This window comes from Aedes aegypti, chromosome 2 (assembly GCF_002204515.2).
Source record: "Aedes aegypti strain LVP_AGWG chromosome 2, AaegL5.0 Primary Assembly, whole genome shotgun sequence".
Taxonomy (NCBI): domain Eukaryota; kingdom Metazoa; phylum Arthropoda; class Insecta; order Diptera; family Culicidae; genus Aedes; species Aedes aegypti.
This window is the reverse complement of record NC_035108.1, coordinates 246,465,500-246,493,297: the sequence shown is the minus strand read 5'-3', so window position 1 is coordinate 246,493,297 and position 27,798 is coordinate 246,465,500. Positions and strand designations below refer to the sequence as shown.

Here is a 27,798-nt window from a genome sequence, read left to right as displayed (position 1 = left end):
GTAAATGTCTTACTAAATAAGAATACTTTGTGTTAGGGAAAGTGCAGGAGAATATAATATAATTCATTAGAATTTTCTGATAGAGGCAGAGTTCACATGTTACTTAGGTATTTAAAAGCAAATGAGAACCACATTAAATAATAGATAAACACTAATGGTCATATTTTTATATTTTCATTTCATCGCGGTCCTCATTGCTCGTGCGGAGACGACAAAACTCGAGGTGGATGGAATCGACGCAACTACGACACGGAAAAGAAACAGATGAGAAACTATCGATACATTTATTCAACTATAAAAACCACGTTTTAACGTAATGACTTTATTTCTTCTCGTTTCAGCAATCCAACAACCAAACCATCTCTACTATCTCTTCATTTCCTCTTCGTTACATTTATAATCCCTCTGGCACTGAATCGAATGACGCATTCCGCTTTTTATTAGCGATGTCTTTGCTGTACGTTGAGCATGGTGTCGGAGGTGATGTGCTGTGTAGAACATCGGATGTTCTACACGGCACGCTACTTCCGGCATTTTGTTTGGCGTGCGGGATAGGCAGTGCTAGTGATGATATGAAGGCCGCTATTCGGTTTAGTGCCAGAGGGACTATATCTATTTAATGTATCTGAAGCTTGTGGGACCGCTTTAATTCCGGCGCCTGCTTGTGGAAGATCCCGGTGTGCTAAACGGTATAGGACATGTTAACGGGGGAGGCTTGGTAGGTCCTCACCCAGCCCGTGTCTAGATGGGCGGATAATTGTCTGCCAGGGTGTGGATTGAGCAATTACAATTACAATGAGTCTAAACAACACTGCTCTGGCTACAGAGTACAATGAACTAGCCTTGATTTACATATCTACTTTCACTCTCTTCTACTCATTCACTCTCACACCGAGCAGGTAGGAGAGTGCTCTGCTGTTTGTCCAATCGATTTCCATAAGCCATTGTCCATTGCTCTTGCGGTGGTTCATTTTTGCCGTGTTCTTGAGTCGTTTGAGGCTAGCTGCCTGCGAAGAGGGTCAGTTTGTCTCAGTCACCATCTGATACTGACAGAGGACGGATGCGCTCCCCAAAGCACGGTCCTCCGTACGGCGTCTTCTGGTGGCTGGGCGGGTTTTTTTGTGGAGGGCTGGGAATTGAACCCATGACCTTCCGCTTATGAAGCGAAAGCGTAACCTCAAGGCTACGGACCCCCCTGTGTGTCTGTCTTGTTTTCGTTCATGGTTCGCAATCTTCCACGAACGATAAGTGTCATGCATGTTGTATGAATGCAGTCGGTTAAATGGGCTGAAATTATGGCTCGTGTATCAATGATCGTTAAATTTTCCACAGCCTGGGTGGGTTTGTAGGGTCTGGGAGCAAGGATCTATCTAGAGGAGAAAATGGGCCATGGAAGGTTAAGGAAAGAGAGATCGAGTGGATGGTAAAGGAGAGAAGAAACGGGTTATTGTGAGGTGGAAGAAAGGCGAGTGACACGCGAATAAATCGGGGCTGTTAGGCCGGAACAAATCTTAAAATCTTCTTTTGTCACTTTCCATTAAAATGTGTCGAGGGGGGGGGGACAAAAAATAATAAAATGGAAATTCAGGGAAATTCATCATTTTTTATTCTCATATGGTGAAAAAAACAACAATAAACACGACATTTTTTATTGTTCCTAACGACGATCGCATAACATTTTTCATAAAACCGCTTTCAAATCGTACGCTAGCTATTAACAATGTCAAGAAGACTGCGAAAATGTTGCCCTTATATGCAACTTGAAATCATATTAAGATTATTTCAATTTGGTCCAACATGTATGTAATATTCTCGGTTGGTTCAGGATCTTTTCGTTATGGAAATTTCCTTGACTTCCCTGGGCAATCATAAAAAAAAAACTATTTTCATGGACCACACTGTTACAGTAAAACAAATAGATTGAGGACTTGTAATCCAATAACACCTGTTATCTCATGTAATACAGTAAGGATGAATTACAAAACTAACAAAAAAAAAACACGAAAAATAATGAAAAACAACACTGAAAATAATTTTTTTTTTTTTTTTTATTTTCCCCTTCTGACTTTTTGAAAATTTTGAAGGGGGGGGGGGGGTAGACAAAAGTAAAACTTCAAATTTGTTCCGGCCTTATCAAATAGAATAAATAGTTACGAGATTCCGTGAACAATCCGAAGATACTGCTATACTACAGGCCCGCTCCATAAAAAAATCCTAGCTACGCCAATGCTGTCTGTCTGTAGTACAGGTATCGCAGGGTCCCAGATAGCCGTAACGGTAAACGTGCAGTTATTCTGCAAGACCAAGCTGAATTCGAATCTCACCGATCGAGGATCTTTTCGGGTTGGAAATTTTCATAGAGTATCTGCGTTCCTGCTACACGATATTTATACAAACGCAAAATGGTCAATTGACAAAGAAAGCTCTCACTTTATAGCTGTGGAAGTGCTCATAAGAACTCTAAGCAAAGAAGCAGGCTCTGTCCCACTTGAGACGTAACGCCAAAAAGACGAAAAAGCATTGGAAAATACTGTTTTTGTAGTACTGAGAAGTACTGTTCAAAAATCTCCGTAAGTGTGTACGTACAGCACCAGAGTACAATGTGCACTGGTTTGTAGAGCTGATTATGTCTACGCTTAGTTGAAAACTATGTTTTACAGCTCGAATTGTTGCGGATTAAATGAACTGAAAACAGCAGCATATGTTACAAAATTCGCGTAACATTGCAGTGATAATAACGATTATCTTAATACAATGATTTATGGTATGCATTTTCCCATGGCACCTATTTCAGTCCTGAGTGTCGTGACCCGTTCAGATAAGCCAATAATCGATGATATTTATCGCAAATCAGCAAATCTAATAATTGGAGGTTGACCGTGAGGTTAGGGCAATCAGACTAGGTCCAAATGTGTTGGAACCATGCAGAGCCCTCGTACCGATTGGTTACGTAGTTAGAGATATCGAGATTTAAGAACGGCTTACGGCTTAATTGTTGTGTTATCTTTACAGCACTGAGGTGGTGCCGCTGGGGGTAAAGGCGAATAGCTACCAGGCTGCACTGGGGATTAGACGCCAAAAACGTTTTGGCACTGCTCGGAGCAACGTTCGTCTGAGTTAGCAAGCGCCAACGCCCACAGAAGTTGGAAAAAATGTGTTGCTGTAATTGCTCCAACACTGCCAAGAAGGTTTGGTCCTTCATGGGAGTGGTGCTGATCTTTGGCCTGGCAGCGTTCTTCGGCTTTGGGTTCCCAGCAATCGTCGATTCTGTGGCGCGACAGGTTAGTAAGATGAACGAAAACTCGTCTACTAGTGAAATCATTATTTCTGTATGGCGCAGGAATTCGTCATGAAACCCGGCACAGAAGTGTACGAAAACTGGATGAACTCTCCAGTTCCCATGTTCATGGACATCTACTTTTGGGATTGGACGAATCCCAATGAAATTACCAACCCCGCTGTTCGACCTAATTTTGTCCAAAAAGGACCATACGTCTTCAAAGAAGTTCATGAACGCATCAATGCCTCATTCAACAATGACCACACCATCACTTTCAAGCAAAAACGAACCTGGCAGTACGTCCCGGAACAATCGGGTGGAGATTTCTACACAGACCGAGTTACAACACCGCATACAATTTTGATGGTAAGTTTTGAAACGTGGAGACATCATATTGCAAATTAACAGTTTAATTCATTGCTAGACTGTAGGAAAGTTAGTCGCGGAAATGGACGACCCTACGCTAGGGGATCTTGTGAATATTATTCTCAACAATAACGATCTTGTTGATGGCATCACTTACAAAGACGTTTTGGTTAGAGACATTCTTTTCGATGGAGCAGAGGATAGACTGTTGGCAGCTTTACAAAATTTGCTAGCTCTTCTACCTGAAGTGCCAGAAGGTGTGGAATTGCCACCCTGGGATGGATTCGGATACTTTATTGACCGCAATACCAGTGCAGAGTACGACGGCATTTTCCGCATGAATACTGGCACCGATTCGTGGACCAACACCGGGCAGATGCGTACATGGAACGATGAACCTACGGTCCCGCACTACCGAGGCTTGTGTGGCCAAGTTCGTGGTTCAACAGGTTCAGTGAACGCCCCAATGACCAGTGCCCAAACAAGAGATCCAGATGACTTTGTGCTATTCATTACCGACTTGTGCAAAGCTATAACGCTAAAGTATGATGGTGATTTTGTGCTAAACGACCTCGAAGGAAAGGTTTGGGTGGGAGATGATCGAGTGTTCGACAATGGCCATAACTTCCCAGAAACTGAGTGCCAATGTACTGCCCCACAGGATCAGTGTCCAGTGTTGAAACCAGGATTGCTCGATGTATCGGGATGCAAATTTGGTGCACCTCTCAAGGTCAGTTTCCCCCACTTCTATCTGGCGGATCCGAGTTATTTGAATGCAGTGACAGGGCTAAGCCCAATGCCCCAATCGCATCAATTCCGCTACGCTTTGCATCCATTCTCCGGTGTTCCAATGTCCGTCAATGGAAGGTTACAGTACAACGTACATGTGAAGGATTATGGATTGGAGTGAGTTACATCTATATCGTAGAGACAATTCAAGTGGTGTTCTGACTAAATGGTGTTTTGCTTTTCTAGTGCTACTCGGGGAGTTCCAGACGTTATGTTACCTGCTTTCTGGGTGGAACAGAGAGTTCTCCTTACTCAACAAGTCATTGATGATCTTATGGTAAGTAGCTTTTTGTTTTTCAGGTTATATCTACCAATGATGTAAAGTTAAGTGTTATAAAGAATGCGAAATCTGACCGGAGAAGACAAGAATGTCTTAACTTGTTGGAGATAGATGCCCCTTATCTAGCTCGCTGCATTGAAGGTGTCCGGTATTCTTGCAATATGCCCTACCCATCGTATCCTTCCAGCTTTGGCCACCTTCTGGTTTCTGGGTTCGCTGTGGAGTTGGGCACGCTCGTGATTCATTCTTCGTCTCACACACCGTTCTCCTACAAGCCTCCGAAGATCGTTCGACCTTCGAAGACGCCAGGAGCGTGAAGGTCCTCCTTGAGCATAGTTCACGTTTCATGCCTTTAGAGGACTTATTAGAGTTTGGTGCAAGGTACATTTGGATCTTTTTTGACAAATGCGTCTTCTGGAGCCCATGGTAAGCCTGACTTCCACTGATGATGCACCTCCGTATTTCACAGCCGTCAGCAAGGATCCAAAGTAGACAAACTCATCGATATCCTTGAGGTATACCCGTCTACCGTCACACAGCTTCCTAGGCGAACTTTTTTGCGCTCGGCTCCACTTATTAACATCAGTAGCGTAGCTAGGGGGTGCGGTAGGTGCGGCCCGCACAAGGCCCTGAGTTCTTGGCCCCGAAATATTGGTGAATATTTCCCATAGCGGTAGATATTTAGTTTTTAACTAACGCAAACCAGATTTGGACTGGCCTTAGTAGCGTTGATTTCAACCTTAGAGAACAGTAATTTTCAATAGAACGTCGTGCTTTTTCAAAATTTCAAAATACATTATTCTGTGAATCATTAAGTATCCGGGGGCCCTCTATAACTTGAGCCGGGAACATTCCTGTTATGCACCATATTCTAAACCCCGGTCTGCAAGTCTTTCAAAATGAATGTTTGTGTTCCAAAGAATACTAAGTCACTATACTATTGATTTACAGATTCATCACGGAAAAGCTTCAGGAATTTTCTCAGTGATTGGTCAAGAGTTTTTTTTCCAGGAATACATACAAACCTCCTCCAGGGATCCTTCCAGAATTATTTATTTAGTTGGTGTTACATCAATTAATTTGATAAAACCTCGTTAACGATGTTACGCCAATTTACTCGGTCCATGGCTGTGTCTCTCCAACTTAGATTTTGGCCCACTTTCTCCAGGTCTTGTTGCACCCGATCAAGCCACCTCGCTCGATGTGCTCCCCGCCTTCTTGTGCCAATCGGATTCGACGCGAACGCCATCTTTGCAGGATTGATGTTCGGTAGTTTTGCCATATAAACCCACCCGGCTTTCGCAACCTTCTGGATACTGGGTTCGCCGTAGAGCATAGCGAGCTCGTGGTTCATTCTCCGCCGCCACACACCGTTCTCCTGCAGTCCACCAAAGATCGTCCTAAGCACCCTTCGTTCGAACACTCCAAGTGCTTGCAGGTCCTCTTCCAGCATGGTCCATGCTTCATGTCTATAGAGGACCACCGGTCTTATAAGCGTTTTGTACATGGTGCGGGGGTGAATCTTTCTCGATCGCAGTTTCTTCTGGAGCCCATAGTAGGTGCGACTTCCACTGATGATGCGTCTCCGTATTTCACGACTAACGTTGTTATCAGTCGTTAAGGTAAAACATCTCTGAATCCAAAGATGACCGTCACAATGGCCGACTTGTGACCCTACTCGCGTTTTTAAAGGCACTAAACTTGAGAAATAGTTGGCAAACGTTTCTGATCTTCTTATTTCAGGCTTTCTGCTAGTGCACAAAGCCAAAATAAAAAGTACACTGTTGTTGGATGCTTTCTTCGAGAGATTTGTGCCTTTAAAGTTTAAGTGCAATCTTAAAAGTTGATTCCAAGCTGTTTCACCTTAACAAGGATCCGAGGTAGACGAACTCATCAACCACCTCAAAAGTATCCCCGTCTATCGTAACACTGCTTCCTAGGCGGGTTCTGTCGCGCTCGGTTCCGCCTATCTGCATGTACTTTGTTTTTGACGCATTCACCACCAGGCCGGCTTTTGTCGCTTCACGTTTCAGGCAGGTGTACAGGTCTGCCACCGTTCCAAATGTTCTGCCGACAATATCCATATCATCCGCCAAGCAAACAAATTGGCTGGATCTTGTGAAAATCGTACCTCGGTTATTGAACCCGGCTCTCCGCATGACACCTTCTAGCGCGATGTTGAACAGAAGGCACGAAAGTCCATCACCCTGTCGAAGTCCCCGGCGGGATTCGAACGAACTGGAATGTTCGCCCGAAATCTTCACGCTATTCTGCGCACCGTCCATTGTTGCTCTAATTAGTCTTGTGAGCTTCCCGGGAAAGCTGTACTCGTCCATAATTTTCCATAGCTCTTCGCGGTCGATGCTATCGTAAGCCGCTTTAAAATTGATGAACAGGTGATGCGTTGGGACTTAGTATTCATGGCATTTCTGGAGGATTTGCCGTACAGTGAAGATTTGGTCCGTCGTCAAGCGGCCGTTGATGAAACCAGCTTGATAACTTCCCACAAACTCATTTGCTATTGGTGATAGACGACGGAAGATAATCTGGGATAGCACTTTGTAGGCGGCATTCAGGATAGTGATCGCACGATAGTTTTCACATTCCAGTTTGTCACCCTTCTTGTAGATGGGGCATATGACCCCTTGCTTCCACTCCTCCGGCAGCTGTTCTGTTTCCCAGATTCTGCCAATCAGCCGGTGCAGACAGGCGGCCAACCTTTCCGGGCCCATTTTGATGAGTTCAGCTCCAATACCATCCTTACCAGCGGCCTTGTTGTTCTATGCTGATGTAGTCAATTCCTCCGCTGTCGTGACCCTCTGCGCCTGTGTTCTCCGTGCCATTCAGGTGTTCATCGTAGTGCTGCTTCCACCTTTCAATCACCTCACGTCCGTCCGTCAAGATGCTTCCGTCCTTATCCCTACACATTTTCGCTCGCGGCAAGAAGCCTTTTCGGGATGCGTTAAGCTTCTCGTAGAACTTTCGCGTTTCTTGTGAACGATACAGTGGTTCCATTTCTTCGGCAGCGTTGTTGTTGGCTGCTCTTAGTATCCTTGCAGAAATTATTATAATGATTCCTCTCTAGTGTTTCTCTCAAGAATTCGATTTGAAAGTCTTTAAATGATGTCTCAAGTTATGCTAAGAGAAATTGCGACAGGAAATCGTTCACCAGTCCAGTAGGTGAATTCCAGCACACATTTTCTTCGAAGAGAAGAAATTTTCTTCCATAACTCACCAGCAAGAAAATTTTCTTTTCTTCGAAGAAAATACGCGCCGGAATTCGCCTACAGCATTGTGATTACTCCATTAATTCTCCTAGAAATCCTAACAGGATTTCTCAGAAAGTTTCTGTCAGTTCTACCGATTTTTTCAGTGATTACAATTTTAGAGTAATAACTAGAAAAATATTCCTACGAGAACACTTCCGAGAAATTATCACACTTAAAATTTATTCGCGAGCTCGGCATTTCAAAAAGCTGAGTTAACTCGGCTTTCGCACATTTTGCTAAAAACTCAGCTAAAAAACAGAGTAAACCGAGTTTTGGCAACTCGTGAAACTGAATTCTCGATTAACTCTATTTTTTACCCGAGGTACGGCAACACTGTGTGCCGAGCACCAACTTTAACTATATTTTCACCGAGCTCAGTTTTCTTGAATGCTGTTTTATCGGTTTTCCACCTAAATTTACCGAGATTCTCAGCATTTCGTTTGACATTCTGCCATATTGTTTTCTTTCACATCCGGAATAGTGAATCGGTCTTGTATTTACGAAAAAAGGTGGACAGGTGGGAATGATGAAGCAGAAAGAAGTGAGAAGGTACCAAATCTTCAGCAAGTACACTCAATGATTTTTTTTTATTGATTTTAGTGCTCAATGTCGCGATATATCGGGCATTAAGTGTGCCTCTTCTGTCGAGAAGTAATTGTAGAGAATAGATGTAATAGAGTAAAAAAAAAAATTAAAATAAAAAAAAGCTTTTGGAATTACGAGGTTTTAAATGCGCACAAGGCCCGAAAAGGGTTCGAATGCACACAAGGCTTGTGAAGGGTTTGAGCACGCTTGAATTCTCGTAAACAAATCAGTTTTAAAACGGATTTATGCGACATCGGACGTAAAGTCACGACAATGACACAGTTGGTAGGGAACTAAAGCTCCCAATCGGCTCGGCCACTGTTGTTTTGTTCTTCGACGCGAGTTTTCATTTTTTGCAGTGCAGTGTAGTGTTTTACTGTTTTCGTCGGACAGGGAAGAAACAGGATAAGGCGATTATGCAGACGGCTGGATTTTTTGTGATTGACGTAAGGTGAGTGATTGTTTGCGTGGGTTCATCGAGAAACTTGCGACGATCGACACGCCTCCATCCTTCATATAACGGTGGGTATTAGAAATACATAAGTTGATTTCGCACCCCCAAACATATGCGATTTTGCGGTGGAATGATGACGTTCGGAGGCACAGCAAGAGCTTCTCAATTAAATCATATTATTAGTTAGTTTAGCCTTCCGGAACAAAGTGCATCTGAAAGAGGACATTTATTATTTCAGATTATGGGTCGTTCAGTCCTGCACAAAACACTTATTTAGATCCAAAGTAAAAAAATGTGTGCGCATCCTATTTTGCGCTATGCAGTTTCGGCTCGGAATTCTCCGCGATTTTGAACACTTTTTTTGTTCTCATACTCGCCACCAGATGTCTAAGTTTTAGTCATATAAGCCTAATGCAGTGAGGGTGGTATTGACTGTTTAACGATAAACTTGCGACGATCGACGCGCCACCATATTTCATGTAACGGAGGTTATTAGAACTAACTTGGAGGTGATGTTTTGGAGGTTATTTGGCAATTTGGAGGTTAAAATCACCTCCAAACACTAGCGATTTTGCGGTGGGATGTTGACGTTTGATCACGAATGGCGAAGAAGAAATTCGCATTACAGTCTGGTCTTTTTTTACGTGTTCCTGGCTGTACTAGAGGTATGATTTGTTTGCATAGAGTACCTACTGCCTGTTAGTAATGGCATAGTGTATTGCTGTGTGCGTTTGAAATGCAAATATCAAATGCGGGAACACCAAACGCGGTAAGATTTTTAACAAGGAAGGCGATGTCAAAGATTTATTTTCTTTGCTAGGTTGGCGGTGATATGTATCATGGTTGCTAAGTATCCTTTGGTTACTTTGTGTTACCGCATTTGAAGCTTAGTTAGACTGGATTTGCACGTCAAATGCAAACAGCAATATTTATCGTCTTATTATTTTTAAGAGTTCGGTCGTGTTCGTACGCTCGCAGCCGTTATTAAGAGAACTGACTTCCGCAGAGTGATACGAATGAAATTTTTTTCTGCTAACTTAACGAGATAATAATTATTTCATTAATAGAGTCGAACTCGAATAGAGGAATGAGTAAAATGATTAATAGTTTAATATCCATCCTAAGGACTTGAAGTTATTTATGATATGCCTGAAAAATTTGTCAAGTTGTCAACAATGACGTAGACCAGGTTGTTTTTTCGCGGAACTTTGTAATAAAGTAGACTACGGTTGTTGAAAAATTGTTAACAATTACGAATGTTTTATTCCAATGGGAACGTGACCTGGTTGGTTCAGACAAGGTTCAATTTTATAGTGAGTTGTTCGGTGAAGTGGAGAGGCCATCGAATCTAATTGAGTCTGCGGAATGTCGAAATCCATCTCTGGAGTGAGTTGGTCGATGGGTCGGAGAAGCCATCGGACCTAGTTGGGTCAAAGGAATTTCGAAATCCAACTCTGGAGTGGGTTGGTCGATGGGTCGGAGAAGCCATCGGGCCTAGTTGGGTCAAAGGAATTTCGAAATCCAACTCTGGAGTGGATTGGTCGATGGGTCGGAGAAGCCATCGGACCTAGTTGGGTCAAAGGAATTTCGAAATCCAACTCTGGAGTGAGTTGGTCGATGGGTCGGAGAAGCCATCGGACCTAGTTGGGTCAAAGGAATTTCGAAATCCAACTCTGGAGTGGGTTGGTCGATGGGTCGGAGAAGCCATCGGGCCTAGTTGGGTCAAAGGAATTTCGAAATCCAACTCTGGAGTGAGTTGGTCGATGGGTCGGAGAAGCCATCGGGCCTAGTTGGGTCAAAGGAATTTCGAAATCCAACTCAGGAGTGAGTTGGTCGATAGGTCGGAGAAGCCATCGGACCTAGTTTGGTCAAAGGAATTTCGAAATCCAACTCTGGAGTGAGTTGGTCGATGGGTCCGAGAAGCCATCGGGCCTAGTTGGGTCAAAGGAATTGCGAAATCTAACTCTGGAGTGAGTTGGTCGATGGGTCGGAGAAGCCATCGGACCTAGTTGGGTCAAAGGAATTTCGAAATCCAACTCTGGAGTGAGTTGGTCGATGGGTCGGAGAAGCCATCGGGCCTAGTTGGGTCAAAGGAATTTCGAAATCCAACTCTGGAGTGAGTTGGTCGATGGGTCGGAGAAGCCATCGGACCTAGTTGGGTCAAAGGGATTTCGAAATCCAACTCTGGAATGGGTTGGTCGATGGGTCGAAGAAGCCATCGGACCTAGTTGGGTCAAAAGAATTTCGAAATCCAACTCTGGAGTGGGTTGGTCGATGGGTCGGAGATGCCATCGGACCCAAATAGAATTAATATGTATTAGATTATATGAATTGAGTTTGGTAAGCTTGATCCAGAATAGGGATATAACGATAAGATAGATTGTGCATGAAATACGTAATCAATGGAAACAAAATCGTTGACATTTCCTGATTTTGCTGCTAAAGGGATGCTTCGAGCCTGGTAAGCTCAATCCGAAATAGCATGATTGAAATCAGAGTGAGCTATTTGTAGTGCGTTAAAACATGTAGGATGAGATGATTTTTGGATATCATGAAACATTTTCTGATTTTGCTGCTAAAGAGATGCTTCGAGCCTGATAAGCTCAATCCGAAATAGCATGATTGAAATCAGAGTGAGCTATTTGTAGTGCGTTAGAACATGTCAAATGAGATTATTTTAGGAAATTGATGAACATTTTCTGATTTTACTGCTTAAGGGATGCTTCGAGCCTGATAAGCTCAATCCGAAATAGCATGATTGAAATCAGAGTGAGTTAATTGCAGTGCGTTAGAACATGTCAAATGAGATGATTTAAGGATATTGATGAACATTTTCTGATTTTGCTGCTAAAGGGATGCTTCGAGCCTGATAAGCTCAATCCGAAATAGCATGATTTAAATCAGAGTGAGCTATTTGTAGTGCGTTAGAACATGTCAAATGAGATTATTTCAGGAAATTGATGAACATTTTCTGATTTTACTGCTAAAGCGATGCTTCGAGCCTGATAAGCTCAATCCGAAATAGCATGATTGAAATCAGAGTGAGCTATTTGTAGTGCGTTAGAACATGTCAAATGAGATTATTTTAGGAAATTGATGAACATTTTCTGATTTCACTGCTAAAAGGATGCTTCGAGCCTGGTAAGCTCAATCCGAAATACCGTAATTTCGGGTGAAATTGATCACTTTTCAGGGTTTTTCTTGTCTGATTTCTATAATGTTGGCAATGCCAAACAACTGAATGCAGAAAAACAAGTACGAAGGTGAGCCTCATTGGCTCAAGTACCGGAATTTTCTAACAAAAGTAATTTTAGTGCTAAAAAATATCTCTAAAATAATAAATCGGGTTATGTCATTTCGGGGTGAAATTGATCACTTATCAATGCGATTATTGTTAGTATTCAAAACAACTCTACACAATAAATATGAGCTCCCGGAATCCGAATATGCTTGCTAAATTCTTAGCAATACAATATTTATAGAAATAATTAATAATTAAATTTCAATAATTACACAGAAAACGCCTAAATGTATGCAATTTCTTTAGGAATTTCCTGATGTCTTACAGAAATTCAATTATTTCAACCAAATGAGCGAATTGGTACGAGTTTTGATTATGAAATCTGGTTAAGGGATATATCTTAAGCATCCTCACAAACTTTCAGGATTATACCATGTTCAAATCCTTGTCTAGAACTAGAAATTTAGAGATGCTAGTCAATACTGCACCATACATGATTTTGAAATTTTTCATTATTTTCATAGAAATACACATTCTTTAACGCAAAAAACTTCATAACACACAATTTGACAATACTTACGACAAACAACGTTCATTCACTGCAGGTTACATTGATATTTGTGCTCCATTAGTAAGAAATAAAATCGAGTGACACGGTGATCAATTTCACCCTACTGATCAATTTCACCCGAATTTACGGTAGCATGATTGAAATCAGAGTGAGCTATTTGTAGTGCGTTAGAACATGTCAAATGAGATAATTTAAGGATATTGATGAACATTTTTTGATTTTGCTGCTAAAGGGATGCTTCGAACCTGATAAGCTCAATCCGAAATAGCATGATTTAAATCAGAGTGAGCTATTTGTAGTGCGTTAGAACATGTCAAATGAGATTATTTTAGGAAATTGATGAACATTTTCTGATTTAACTGCTAAAGCGATGCTTCGAGCCTGGTAAGCTCAATCTGAAATAGCATGATTGAAATCAGAGTTGGGTCAAAAGAATTTCGAAATCCAACTCTGGAGTGGGTTGGTCGATGGGTCGGAGAAGCCATCGGACCCAAATAGAATTAATATGTATTAGATTACACGAATTGAGTTTGGTAAGCTTGATCCAGAATAGGGATATAACGATAAGATAGATTGTGCATGAAATACGTAATCAATGGAAACAAAATCGTTGACATTTTCTGATTTTGCTGCTAAAGGGATGCTTCGAGCCTGGTAAGCTCAATCCGAAATAGCATGATTGAAATCAGAGTGAGCTAATTGTAGTGCGTTTAAACATGTAGGATGAGATGATTTTTGGATATCATGAAACATTTTCTGATTTTGCTGCTAAAGGGATGCTTCGAGCCTGATAAGCTCAATCCGAAATAGCATGATTGAAATCAGAGTGAGCTATTTGTAGTGCGTTAGAACATGTCAAATGAGATTATTTCAGGAAATTGATGAACATTTTCTGATTTTACTGCTTAAGGGATGCTTCGAGCCTGATAAGCTCAATCCGAATTAGCATGATTGAAATCAGAGTGAGTTAATTTCAGTGCGTTAGAACATGTCAAATGAGATGATTTAAGGATATTGATGAACATTTTCTGATTTTGCTGCTAAAGGGATGCTTCGAGCCTGGTAAGCTCAATCCGAAATAGCATGATTGAAATCAGAATGAGTTAATTGTAGTGCGTTAGAACATGTCAAATGAGATGATTTAAGGATATTGATGAACATTTTCTGATTTTGCTGCTAAAGGGATGCTTCAAGCCTGATATGCTCAATCCGAAATAGCATGATTGAAATCAGAGTGAGCTATTTGTAGTGCGTTAGAACATGTCAAATGAGATTATTTCAGGAAATTGATGAACATTTTCTGATTTTACTGCTTAAGGGATGCTTCGAGCCTGATAAGCTCAATTCGAATTAGCATGATTGAAATCAGAGTGAGTTAATTGCAGTGCGTTAGAACATGTCAAATGAGATGATTTAAGGATATTGATGAAAATTTTCTGATTTTGCTGCTAAAGGGATGCTTCGAGCCTGGTAAGCTCAATCCGAAATAGCATGATTGAAATCAGAGTGAGTTAATTGTAGTGCGTTAGAACATGTCAAATGAGATGATTTAAGGATATTGATGAACATTTTCTGATTTCGCTGCTAAAGGGATGCTTCGAGCCTGATAAGCTCAATCCGAAATAGCATGATTGAAATCAGAGTGAGCTATTTGTAGTGCGTTAGAACATGTCAAATGAGATTATTTCAGGAAATTGATGAACATTTTCTGATTTTACTGCTTAAGGGATGCTTCGAGCCTGATAAGCTCAATCCGAATTAGCATGATTGAAATCAGAGTGAGTTAATTGTAGTGCGTTAGAACATGTCAAATGAGATGATTTAAGGATATTGATGAACATTTTCTGATTTTGCTGCTAAAGGGATGCTTCGAGCCTGATATGCTCAATCCGAAATAGCATGATTGAAATCAGAGTGAGCTAATTGTAGTGCGTTAGAACATGTAGGATGAGATGATTTTTGGATATCATGAAACATTTTCTGATTTTGCTGCTAAAGGGATGCTTCGAGCCTGATAAGCTCAATCCGAAATAGCATGATTGAAATCAGAGTGAGCTATTTGTAGTGCGTTAGAACATGTCAAATGAGATTATTTCAGGAAATTGATGAACATTTTCTGATTTTACTGCTTAAGGGATGCTTCGAGCCTGATAAGCTCAATCCGAATTAGCATGATTGAAATCAGAGTGAGTTAATTGCAGTGCGTTAGAACATGTCAAATGAGATGATTTAAGGATATTGATGAACATTTTCTGATTTTGCTGCTAAAGGGATGCTTCGAGCCTGGTAAGCTCAATCTGAAATAGCATGATTGAAATCAGAGTGAGCTAATTGTAGTGCGTTAAAACATGTAGGATGTGATGATTTTTGGATATCATGAAACATTTTCTGATTTTGCTGCTAAAGGGATGCTTCGAGCCTGATAAGCTCAATCCGAAATAGCATGATTGAAATCAGAGTGAGCTATTTGTAGTGCGTTAGAACATGTCAAATGAGATTATTTTAGGAAATTGATGAACATTTTCTGATTTTACTGCTTAAGGGATGCTTCGAGCCTGATAAGCTCAATCCGAAATAGCATGATTGAAATCAGAGTGAGTTAATTGCAGTGCGTTAGAACATGTCAAATGAGATGATTTAAGGATATTGATGAACATTTTCTGATTTTGCTGCTAAAGGGATGCTTCGAGCCTGGTAAGCTCAATCCGAAATAGCATGATTGAAATCAGAGTGAGCTAATTGTAGTGCGTTAAAACATGTAGGATGAGATGATTTTTGGATATCATGAAACATTTTCTGATTTTGCTGCTAAAGGGATGCTTCGAGCCTGATAAGCTCAATCCGAAATAGCATGATTGAAATCAGAGTGAGTTAATTGTAGTGCGTTAGAACATGTCAAATGAGATGATTTAAGGATATTGATGAACATTTTCTGATTTTGCTGCTAAAGGGATGCTTCGAGCCTGGTAAGCTCAATCCGAAATAGCATGATTGAAATCAGAGTGAGCTAATTGTAGTGCGTTAAAACATGTAGGATGAGATGATTTTTGGATATCATGAAACATTTTCTGATTTTGCTGCTAAAGGGATGCTTCGAGCCTGATAAGCTCAATCCGAAATAGCATGATTGAAATCAGAGTGAGTTAATTGCAGTGCGTTAGAACATGTCAAATGAGATGATTTAAGGATATTGATGAACATTTTCTGATTTTGCTGCTAAAGGGATGCTTCGAGCCTGGTAAGCTCAATCCGAAATAGCATGATTGAAATCAGAGTGAGTTAATTGCAGTGCGTTAGAACATGTCAAATGAGATGATTTAAGGATATTGATGAACATTTTCTGATTTTGCTGCTAAAGGGATGCTTCGAGCCTGATAAGCTCAATCCGAAATAGCATGATTGAAATCAGAGTGAGTTAATTGCAGTGCGTTAGAACATGTCAAATGAGATGATTTAAGGATATTGATGAACATTTTCTGATTTTGCTGCTAAAGGGATGCTTCGAGCCTGGTAAGCTCAATCCGAAATAGCATGATTGAAATCAGAGTGAGCTAATTGTAGTGCGTTAAAACATGTAGGATGAGATGATTTTTGGATATCATGAAACATTTTCTGATTTTGCTGCTAAAGGGATGCTTCGAGCCTGATAAGCTCAATCCGAAATAGCATGATTGAAATCAGAGTGAGTTAATTGCAGTGCGTTAGAACATGTCAAATGAGATGATTTAAGGATATTGATGAACATTTTCTGATTTTGCTGCTAAAGGGATGCTTCGAGCCTGGTAAGCTCAATCCGAAATAGCATGATTGAAATCAGAGTGAGCTAATTGTAGTGCGTTAAAACATGTAGGATGAGATGATTTTTGGATATCATGAAACATTTTCTGATTTTGCTGCTAAAGGGATGCTTCGAGCCTGATAAGCTCAATCCGAAATAGCATGATTGAAATCAGAGTGAGCTATTTGTAGTGCGTTAGAACATGTCAAATGAGATTATTTCAGGAAATTGATGAACATTTTCTGATTTTACTGCTTAAGGGATGCTTCGAGCCTGATAAGCTCAATCCGAATTAGCATGATTGAAATCAGAGTGAGTTAATTTCAGTGCGTTAGAACATGTCAAATGAGATGATTTAAGGATATTGATGAACATTTTCTGATTTTGCTGCTAAAGGGATGCTTCGAGCCTGGTAAGCTCAATCCGAAATAGCATGATTGAAATCAGAATGAGTTAATTGTAGTGCGTTAGAACATGTCAAATGAGATGATTTAAGGATATTGATGAACATTTTCTGATTTTGCTGCTAAAGGGATGCTTCAAGCCTGATATGCTCAATCCGAAATAGCATGATTGAAATCAGAGTGAGCTATTTGTAGTGCGTTAGAACATGTCAAATGAGATTATTTCAGGAAATTGATGAACATTTTCTGATTTTACTGCTTAAGGGATGCTTCGAGCCTGATAAGCTCAATTCGAATTAGCATGATTGAAATCAGAGTGAGTTAATTGCAGTGCGTTAGAACATGTCAAATGAGATGATTTAAGGATATTGATGAACATTTTCTGATTTTGCTGCTAAAGGGATGCTTCGAGCCTGGTAAGTTCAATCCGAAATAGCATGATTGAAATCAGAGTGAGCTAATTGTAGTGCGTTAAAACATGTAGGATGTGATGATTTTTGGATATCATGAAACATTTTCTGATTTTGCTGCTAAAGGGATGCTTCGAGCCTGATAAGCTCAATCCGAAATAGCATGATTGAAATCAGAGTGAGTTAATTGCAGTGCGTTAGAACATGTCAAATGAGATGATTTAAGGATATTGATGAACATTTTCTGATTTTGCTGCTAAAGGGATGCTTCGAGCCTGGTAAGCTCAATCCGAAATAGCATGATTGAAATCAGAGTGAGCTAATTGTAGTGCGTTAAAACATGTAGGATGAGATGATTTTTGGATATCATGAAACATTTTCTGATTTTGCTGCTAAAGGGATGCTTCGAGCCTGATAAGCTCAATCCGAAATAGCATGATTGAAATCAGAGTGAGTTAATTGCAGTGCGTTAGAACATGTCAAATGAGATGATTTAAGGATATTGATGAACATTTTCTGATTTTGCTGCTAAAGGGATGCTTCGAGCCTGGTAAGCTCAATCCGAAATAGCATGATTGAAATCAGAGTGAGCTAATTGTAGTGCGTTAAAACATGTAGGATGAGATGATTTTTGGATATCATGAAACATTTTCTGATTTTGCTGCTAAAGGGATGCTTCGAGCCTGATAAGCTCAATCCGAAATAGCATGATTGAAATCAGAGTGAGTTAATTGCAGTGCGTTAGAACATGTCAAATGAGATGATTTAAGGATATTGATGAACATTTTCTGATTTTGCTGCTAAAGGGATGCTTCGAGCCTGGTAAGCTCAATCCGAAATAGCATGATTGAAATCAGAGTGAGCTAATTGTAGTGCGTTAAAACATGTAGGATGAGATGATTTTTGGATATCATGAAACATTTTCTGATTTTGCTGCTAAAGGGATGCTTCGAGCCTGATAAGCTCAATCCGAAATAGCATGATTGAAATCAGAGTGAGCTATTTGTAGTGCGTTAGAACATGTCAAATGAGATTATTTCAGGAAATTGATGAACATTTTCTGATTTTACTGCTTAAGGGATGCTTCGAGCCTGATAAGCTCAATCCGAATTAGCATGATTGAAATCAGAGTGAGTTAATTTCAGTGCGTTAGAACATGTCAAATGAGATGATTTAAGGATATTGATGAACATTTTCTGATTTTGCTGCTAAAGGGATGCTTCGAGCCTGGTAAGCTCAATCCGAAATAGCATGATTGAAATCAGAATGAGTTAATTGTAGTGCGTTAGAACATGTCAAATGAGATGATTTAAGGATATTGATGAACATTTTCTGATTTTGCTGCTAAAGGGATGCTTCAAGCCTGATATGCTCAATCCGAAATAGCATGATTGAAATCAGAGTGAGCTATTTGTAGTGCGTTAGAACATGTCAAATGAGATTATTTCAGGAAATTGATGAACATTTTCTGATTTTACTGCTTAAGGGATGCTTCGAGCCTGATAAGCTCAATTCGAATTAGCATGATTGAAATCAGAGTGAGTTAATTGCAGTGCGTTAGAACATGTCAAATGAGATGATTTAAGGATATTGATGAACATTTTCTGATTTTGCTGCTAAAGGGATGCTTCGAGCCTGGTAAGCTCAATCCGAAATAGCATGATTGAAATCAGAGTGAGCTAATTGTAGTGCGTTAAAACATGTAGGATGAGATGATTTTTGGATATCATGAAACATTTTCTGATTTTGCTGCTAAAGGGATGCTTCGAGCCTGATAAGCTCAATCCGAAATAGCATGATTGAAATCAGAGTGAGTTAATTGCAGTGCGTTAGAACATGTCAAATGAGATGATTTAAGGATATTGATGAACATTTTCTGATTTTGCTGCTAAAGGGATGCTTCGAGCCTGGTAAGCTCAATCCGAAATAGCATGATTGAAATCAGAGTGAGCTAATTGTAGTGCGTTAAAACATGTAGGATGAGATGATTTTTGGATATCATGAAACATTTTCTGATTTTGCTGCTAAAGGGATGCTTCGAGCCTGATAAGCTCAATCCGAAATAGCATGATTGAAATCAGAGTGAGCTATTTGTAGTGCGTTAGAACATGTCAAATGAGATTATTTCAGGAAATTGATGAACATTTTCTGATTTTACTGCTTAAGGGATGCTTCGAGCCTGATAAGCTCAATCCGAATTAGCATGATTGAAATCAGAGTGAGTTAATTGCAGTGCGTTAGAACATGTCAAATGAGATGATTTAAGGATATTGATGAACATTTTCTGATTTTGCTGCTAAAGGGATGCTTCGAGCCTGGTAAGCTCAATCCGAAATAGCATGATTGAAATCAGAATGAGTTAATTGTAGTGCGTTAGAACATGTCAAATGAGATGATTTAAGGATATTGATGAACATTTTCTGATTTTGCTGCTAAAGGGATGCTTCAAGCCTGATATGCTCAATCCGAAATAGCATGATTGAAATCAGAGTGAGCTATTTGTAGTGCGTTAGAACATGTCAAATGAGATTATTTCAGGAAATTGATGAACATTTTCTGATTTTACTGCTTAAGAGATGCTTCGAGCCTGATAAGCTCAATTCGAATTAGCATGATTGAAATCAGAGTGAGTTAATTGCAGTGCGTTAGAACATGTCAAATGAGATGATTTAAGGATATTGATGAAAATTTTCTGATTTTGCTGCTAAAGGGATGCTTCGAGCCTGGTAAGCTCAATCCGAAATAGCATGATTGAAATCAGAGTGAGTTAATTGTAGTGCGTTAGAACATGTCAAATGAGATGATTTAAGGATATTGATGAACATTTTCTGATTTCGCTGCTAAAGGGATGCTTCGAGCCTGATAAGCTCAATCCGAAATAGCATGATTGAAATCAGAGTGAGCTATTTGTAGTGCGTTAGAACATGTCAAATGAGATTATTTCAGGAAATTGATGAACATTTTCTGATTTTACTGCTTAAGGGATGCTTCGAGCCTGATAAGCTCAATCCGAATTAGCATGATTGAAATCAGAGTGAGTTAATTGTAGTGCGTTAGAACATGTCAAATGAGATGATTTAAGGATATTGATGAACATTTTCTGATTTTGCTGCTAAAGGGATGCTTCGAGCCTGATATGCTCAATCCGAAATAGCATGATTGAAATCAGAGTGAGCTAATTGTAGTGCGTTAGAACATGTAGGATGAGATGATTTTTGGATATCATGAAACATTTTCTGATTTTGCTGCTAAAGGGATGCTTCGAGCCTGATAAGCTCAATCCGAAATAGCATGATTGAAATCAGAGTGAGCTATTTGTAGTGCGTTAGAACATGTCAAATGAGATTATTTCAGGAAATTGATGAACATTTTCTGATTTTACTGCTTAAGGGATGCTTCGAGCCTGATAAGCTCAATCCGAATTAGCATGATTGAAATCAGAGTGAGTTAATTGCAGTGCGTTAGAACATGTCAAATGAGATGATTTAAGGATATTGATGAACATTTTCTGATTTTGCTGCTAAAGGGATGCTTCGAGCCTGGTAAGCTCAATCTGAAATAGCATGATTGAAATCAGAGTGAGCTAATTGTAGTGCGTTAAAACATGTAGGATGTGATGATTTTTGGATATCATGAAACATTTTCTGATTTTGCTGCTAAAGGGATGCTTCGAGCCTGATAAGCTCAATCCGAAATAGCATGATTGAAATCAGAGTGAGCTATTTGTAGTGCGTTAGAACATGTCAAATGAGATTATTTTAGGAAATTGATGAACATTTTCTGATTTTACTGCTTAAGGGATGCTTCGAGCCTGATAAGCTCAATCCGAAATAGCATGATTGAAATCAGAGTGAGTTAATTGCAGTGCGTTAGAACATGTCAAATGAGATGATTTAAGGATATTGATGAACATTTTCTGATTTTGCTGCTAAAGGGATGCTTCGAGCCTGGTAAGCTCAATCCGAAATAGCATGATTGAAATCAGAGTGAGCTAATTGTAGTGCGTTAAAACATGTAGGATGAGATGATTTTTGGATATCATGAAACATTTTCTGATTTTGCTGCTAAAGGGATGCTTCGAGCCTGATAAGCTCAATCCGAAATAGCATGATTGAAATCAGAGTGAGTTAATTGTAGTGCGTTAGAACATGTCAAATGAGATGATTTAAGGATATTGATGAACATTTTCTGATTTTGCTGCTAAAGGGATGCTTCGAGCCTGATATGCTCAATCCGAAATAGCATGATTGAAATCAGAGTGAGTTAATTGTAGTGCGTTAGAACATGTAGGATGAGATGATTTTTGGATATCATGAATCATTTTCTGATTTTGCTGCTAAAGGGATGCTTCGAGCCTGGTAAGCTCAATCTGAAATAGCATGATTGAAATCAGAGTGAGCTAATTGTAGTGCGTTAAAACATGTAGGATGTGATGATTTTTGGATATCATGAAACATTTTCTGATTTTGCTGCTAAAGGGATGCTTCGAGCCTGATAAGCTCAATCCGAAATAGCATGATTGAAATCAGAGTGAGCTATTTGTAGTGCGTTAGAACATGTCAAATGAGATTATTTTAGGAAATTGATGAACATTTTCTGATTTTACTGCTTAAGGGATGCTTCGAGCCTGATAAGCTCAATCCGAAATAGCATGATTGAAATCAGAGTGAGTTAATTGCAGTGCGTTAGAACATGTCAAATGAGATGATTTAAGGATATTGATGAACATTTTCTGATTTTGCTGCTAAAGGGATGCTTCGAGCCTGGTAAGCTCAATCCGAAATAGCATGATTGAAATAAGAGTGAGCTAATTGTAGTGCGTTAAAACATGTAGGATGAGATGATTTTTGGATATCATGAAACATTTTCTGATTTTGCTGCTAAAGGGATGCTTCGAGCCTGATAAGCTCAATCCGAAATAGCATGATTGAAATCAGAGTAAGCTATTTGTAGTGCGTTAGAACATGTCAAATGAGATTATTTTAGGAAATTGATGAACATTTTCTGATTTTACTGCTTAAGGGATGCTTCGAGCCTGATAAGCTCAATCCGAAATAGCATGATTGAAATCAGAGTGAGTTAATTGCAGTGCGTTAGAACATGTCAAATGAGATGATTTAAGGATATTGATGAACATTTTCTGATTTTGCTGCTAAAGGGATGCTTCGAGCCTGGTAAGCTCAATCCGAAATAGCATGATTGAAATCAGAGTGAGTTAATTGTAGTGCGTTAGAACATGTCAAATGAGATGATTTATTGATGAACATTTTCTGATTTTACTGCTAAAGCGATGCTTCGAGCCTGATAAGCTCAATCCGAAATAGCATGATTGAAATCAGAGTGAGCTATTTGTAGTGCGTTAGAACATGTCAAATGAGATTATTTTAGGAAATTGATGAACATTTTCTGATTTCACTGCTAAAAGGATGCTTCGAGCCTGGTAAGCTCAATCCGAAATAGCATGATTGAAATCAGAGTGAGCTATTTGTAGTGCGTTAGAACATGTCAAATGAGATAATTTAAGGATATTGATGAACATTTTTGATTTTGCTGCTAAAGGGATGCTTCGAACCTGATAAGCTCAATCCGAAATAGCATGATTTAAATCAGAGTGAGCTATTTGTAGTGCGTTAGAACATGTCAAATGAGATTATTTTAGGAAATTGATGAACATTTTCTGATTTTACTGCTAAAGCGATGCTTCGAGCCTGGTAAGCTCAATCTGAAATAGCATGATTGAAATCAGAGTGAGTTAATTGTAGTGCGTTAGAACATGTCAAATGAGATGGTTTTAAGAAATTGATAAATATTTTCTGATGATGTTGCTAAAGGGATGCTTCGAGCCTGGCAAGCTCAATCCGAAATAGCATGATTGAAATCAGAGTGAGCTATTTGTAGTGCGCTAGAACATGTTAAATGAGATGATCTGAGGATATCATAGAACATTTTCTAATTTTTCTGCTAAAGGGATGCTTCGAGCCTGGTAAGCTCAAACAATCAATAACATGTAAAATTAGATTATATGAGTAATTGAAGATATCATGAAAAAAATAAACAATATATTTTAAATACATAAACTTTTTTTTGTCATTTTTGAAGTGAGCTTTCCATTCATGTGGAAATATTATTTACATTATCAAAGAGGGTAGAGGAGAAGGTGAATGTAGAGAATAGATGTAATAGAGTAAAAAAAAAATTAAAATAAAAAAAAGCTTTTGGAATTACGAGGTTTTAAATGCGCACAAGGTCCGAAAAGGGTTCGAATGCACACAAGGCTTGTGAAGGGTTTGAGCACGCTTGAATTCTCGTAAACAAATCAGTTTTAAAACGGATTTATGCGACATCGGACGTAAAGTCACGACAGTAATTATGGGATTCTTTGTAATATTCCTAAGGTATGACTGTAACCATATCCGTATATGATGTATAGACAGCCTCATAGATGTCAATAGTCAAAAATACTAATGACAAATATTAAAAAGGGCATTAATAGTGATTGTTTTTCATTTTTGCTGATATTTCAGTTTGTGTGATGCCGAGATTTTCGGTTGAACACAGTAACTAAAATTTCTCACGCAAACCGAGAAAATCAGTTACAACTATTTAACCGAGATGAATACCGAGCGCTCGGGTGTGCGAATCTTGGTTCCCGATAGCCGAGAATCGGCATATTATTCTAAGTGTGTACATAGGTTTATTCTAGGGTTGAATTTTTTTTTCTAGAAATCAAACAAGAAAAAAGAAGTTATTTTTGCAGTATTTCTTTGTGTCATTTTAAAACCAGGAATTAAACCACAGATTATCACAGGAATTGTTTTATACCAGGAATAATTCCACAAAATTGAAAAGGGATTCTTCCAAAAATTATACAATCGCGAGTTCCTTATACAATTCTTCAGCATTTTTGACTACTTTCAAACATTTCTTGAATACTTTTTGACGTAAATTCTTTATAGATTCTTCAATTTAATAGTTCATTTAGGGTTTGAGACCACAAAACGTTACAGCAATTATTCCTATTAGGGGGACGGACCTGGTGTAGTAGTTAGAACACTCGCCTCTCACGCCGAGGATCTGGGATCGAATCTCATCCCCGACATAGTCACTTATGACGTAAAAAGTTATAGTGACGACTTCCTTCGGAAGGGAAGTAAAGCCGTTGGTCCCGAGATGAACTAGCCTAGGGCTAAAAATCTCGTTAATAAAGTCAAACCAACCAACCTATTCCTATTATTATTATTATTATTATTATTATAAAACTTAGTGTTGAAATATCCCCCAGATTTTTCAGAAATTCCCTCCAATTATTTCTGGAAAGTTTCCTTAGAATCTCCTTGGAAGCGTTCTTTATGAAATTCCGGATGAAATTTTGTTTAAGGATTTTTTAGATACATTTCTAGTGGCAATATATAAGAAACTCTGAACGAAAATAAGAGTAAATTGAAAAAAACGATCCCGAAAGAAAATCAGAATATATTTCTGTATTCTATGGAAGAATCGCTGGATGAGTTCTGAGAAAGATCTTCCACTGAATGAGTTTCGAGAAAAAAATCCCTGGAGTAATTTCAGTGGGTTTCTTTGGAAAAAAAAAATCCTGGATAAATTCATATAAATGTATATATATTGCACGCATATCTGAGGGGAATTTGTAAAATTTGTGAAGAAATTGCTGAAGAAATCTTCGAGTTATTAACTGAAGGAAGCTTTAAACAAACACCTGAAATTTATTTTTAGGAAATAATTAGGTACATATAGTAAACCCTCTGAGGGATAATTGGTTGAATTCTCTAAGGAATCCTTATTATTCCTGATCAGTCACTTTATGATCACGTTTTTAGGCACGAGGACTCAAAGTTCATATATTAAGATACTTAGACGCTACCAGCCCTGTTGACTAGTCACATGTTAGCCTAGCGACGCACATCCCTATTCTAAAGGGCCCCTGTATTTGACTCTGCACTGGGCCCCGAAAACCCTAGCTACGCCACTGATTAGCATGGATTTTAACTTTAACACATTCACGTGTATCAGACGGTTGTACAGCTATGCCAAATTTTTAAATGTTTGGCCAATGCTCATATCTTCCGTGAAGCAAAAAAATGCTGGATCTGTTAAAAATCGTACTCAGGCTGTTGAGCCCGGCTTTCCACATAACACTTTCTAGCACAATGTTGAACTTTAGGCTCGAAAGTTCATCACTTTCTCTTTGTCTCCAGCGAGATCCAAACTATGTAGGATGTTTGCCTAAAATCTTCACGCAATTTTGCACTCCTCCCATCGTCGCTCTTAACAGTTTTGTGAGCTTGTCGGGATAGCTGAGTTCATTCATGAATTTCCATAGTCGTGGTCAATACTGTCGAATGCCGCCTTGCAATCGATAAAAATGTGATGTGATAAAACCTGATATTTACGAATTTTTTTAAGGAATTGCCGTACAATGAAGATCTGGTCCGTTATCGATCGGTCGTCAATAAAGTCGACTTGATAACTTCCCACGAACTCGTTTACTTCAGGTGACAGATGACACAAATGATCTGGGGATAACACTTTGTATGCTGCGTTTAGAATAGTGATTGCTAGGAAGTTCTCACAATCTTGTCGTCTTTCTTGTGGATGGGCACATTACCTATTCCTTCCACTTCTTCGGTAACTGTTCTGTTTCCCAGATTGTATCTATCAGCCGGCGCATACAAATGGCCAGTCTCTCCAGGGTCATCTTATGGGCTTCGATACCATTCTTGCCAGCAGCTTTATTGTTCTTGAGCTAGTAAATCGCTGCACATCTCGGCTCGGAACATGAGGCCATTGCGGGATGCGTTGAGCTTCTGATGGCCGTCTCATCCAGGCGGGTCTGCTGTTGCCCATTCCGGTGCCGGATCTCTTGCTGCAGCATGCTCTCCCACGTTGCATTCTTCCCCTCCAGAATCTGCCTACATTAGTCATCGGACCTTTCGTTCCATCAACTCCGTCAAAAGTACCCGGCGTTGCTCTCAGATCTATCGTTGATGGCTGCTGTCACTGTATTCCTGAAATCCTGAAGCCTCGAGGTATGCAAATGCAACATCTAGTTGCTTTAGCCGCTCAAGGTCATACCATGTCATACCGAGGTGGCCGTTGGTACCGAACATGGTTGAAGATGGATAGTTTTGGGCGCAGTTTTACCATCACCAGTAGTGGTTAGACTAACATCGATAATGTCGGACAAGTGCCGTCCTTTAATCAGAACGTGGTCGATTTGAGATTCTGTTAGCTGTGGTGATCGCCATATTCTTGGAGGCCAAAATCAACCAGTCGTAGGCCGTCCTCGTTCGTCAGCCGATGGGCGCGAATCTATGACAAAAGGTCGAAAGACAAAAGGTCGAAAGGACAGAAAGTCGAAAGACAAAAGGTCGAAAGGACAAAAGGTCGAAGAACAAAAAAGGAGGGACAAAAGGTCGAAAATCTATTTTCAAAGAAGGAAAAATTTCCCACCGTGCAAATCATTTTCGACCTTTTGTCCTTTCGACCTTTTGTCTTTCGACCTTTTGTCCTTTCGACGTTTTGTCTTTCGACCTTTTGTCCATAAACCGTGAGGACCATGCACGTTTATTATGCTAAAGTTGAAGAATCGGCCTTTGATCCTCAAATTGCACATTCTCTCTTTGATCGGCTTACAGTTCGTTTCTAGGTTGCAGGTTATTTTGCTTCATTTATATGAAATCGAAGAGAAAATTTTGGATTTAAAAACCAAATGAGCCAGTAACAAGTTTATGAACCCCTTGGTTAACCAATCAATTACTGACTGTTTGCCAAGAAGAGGGAAATTGTAGAAGCTATAATTTACTCGTTGATATAATGTTTCCAGACAACAAACCTAACAACTCTCAATCTTATCTTCTCAACAGTACATCGATACGCTACGATCAGCTGGGCATATCACGGCGTTTGTGCTTGTCGGCGTAGGAGTAATCGCCTTTGGCGTGGCGCTCTACTTCTCTATCTTCGTGTGGAAAAACTAGTCGATTGGACGTTGAATGGGCCATCTACGAGCACATGACAAGCGGTTGTAACCAAAAATACACTCTTCTAGGATTAAGTCTAGGATCAATTATTAGCAAAAAAATAAACAAAGGTGATTTTTTTTAATCTGTTTTCTGTTATTACGAATGCGATGACTTTTTCTCAAGAGCTTAAAGTAAGAATATAAGGTAGATATCGTTAACTTAAAGTTAAGGTTGTAACCAGTGGTGTGTTGAAGTGTCCAAGATTTGTGAGACTATCGTGATTTTGTGTATCGTTTTGTTGTTAAATAACCAATTCGCTCCCAAGACGACAATTCATCCGGTGGGGTGTGCTGCTGTCGTCATGATGATGGTTGACGAGAGCAATGTC

General features: G+C 39.6%; 1 protein-coding gene across 1 annotated transcript in view; it reads left to right on the top strand.

The window, feature by feature from the left end:
- LOC5571939 (protein peste) overlaps positions 1 to 27,552 on the top strand; it is a 32,532-nt gene extending 4,980 nt beyond the window's left edge. The window contains exons 2-6 of the mRNA XM_001659993.3: positions 3,013 to 3,281; positions 3,341 to 3,646; positions 3,705 to 4,552; positions 4,622 to 4,712; positions 27,312 to 27,552. Coding sequence (XP_001660043.1) covers positions 3,153 to 3,281; positions 3,341 to 3,646; positions 3,705 to 4,552; positions 4,622 to 4,712; positions 27,312 to 27,425 — 1,488 coding nt within the window. The 5' untranslated portion in view covers positions 3,013 to 3,152 and the 3' untranslated portion in view covers positions 27,426 to 27,552. The remainder of the gene's footprint in view (positions 1 to 3,012; positions 3,282 to 3,340; positions 3,647 to 3,704; positions 4,553 to 4,621; positions 4,713 to 27,311) is intronic.
- Positions 27,553 to 27,798: the final 246 nt, after the last annotated feature.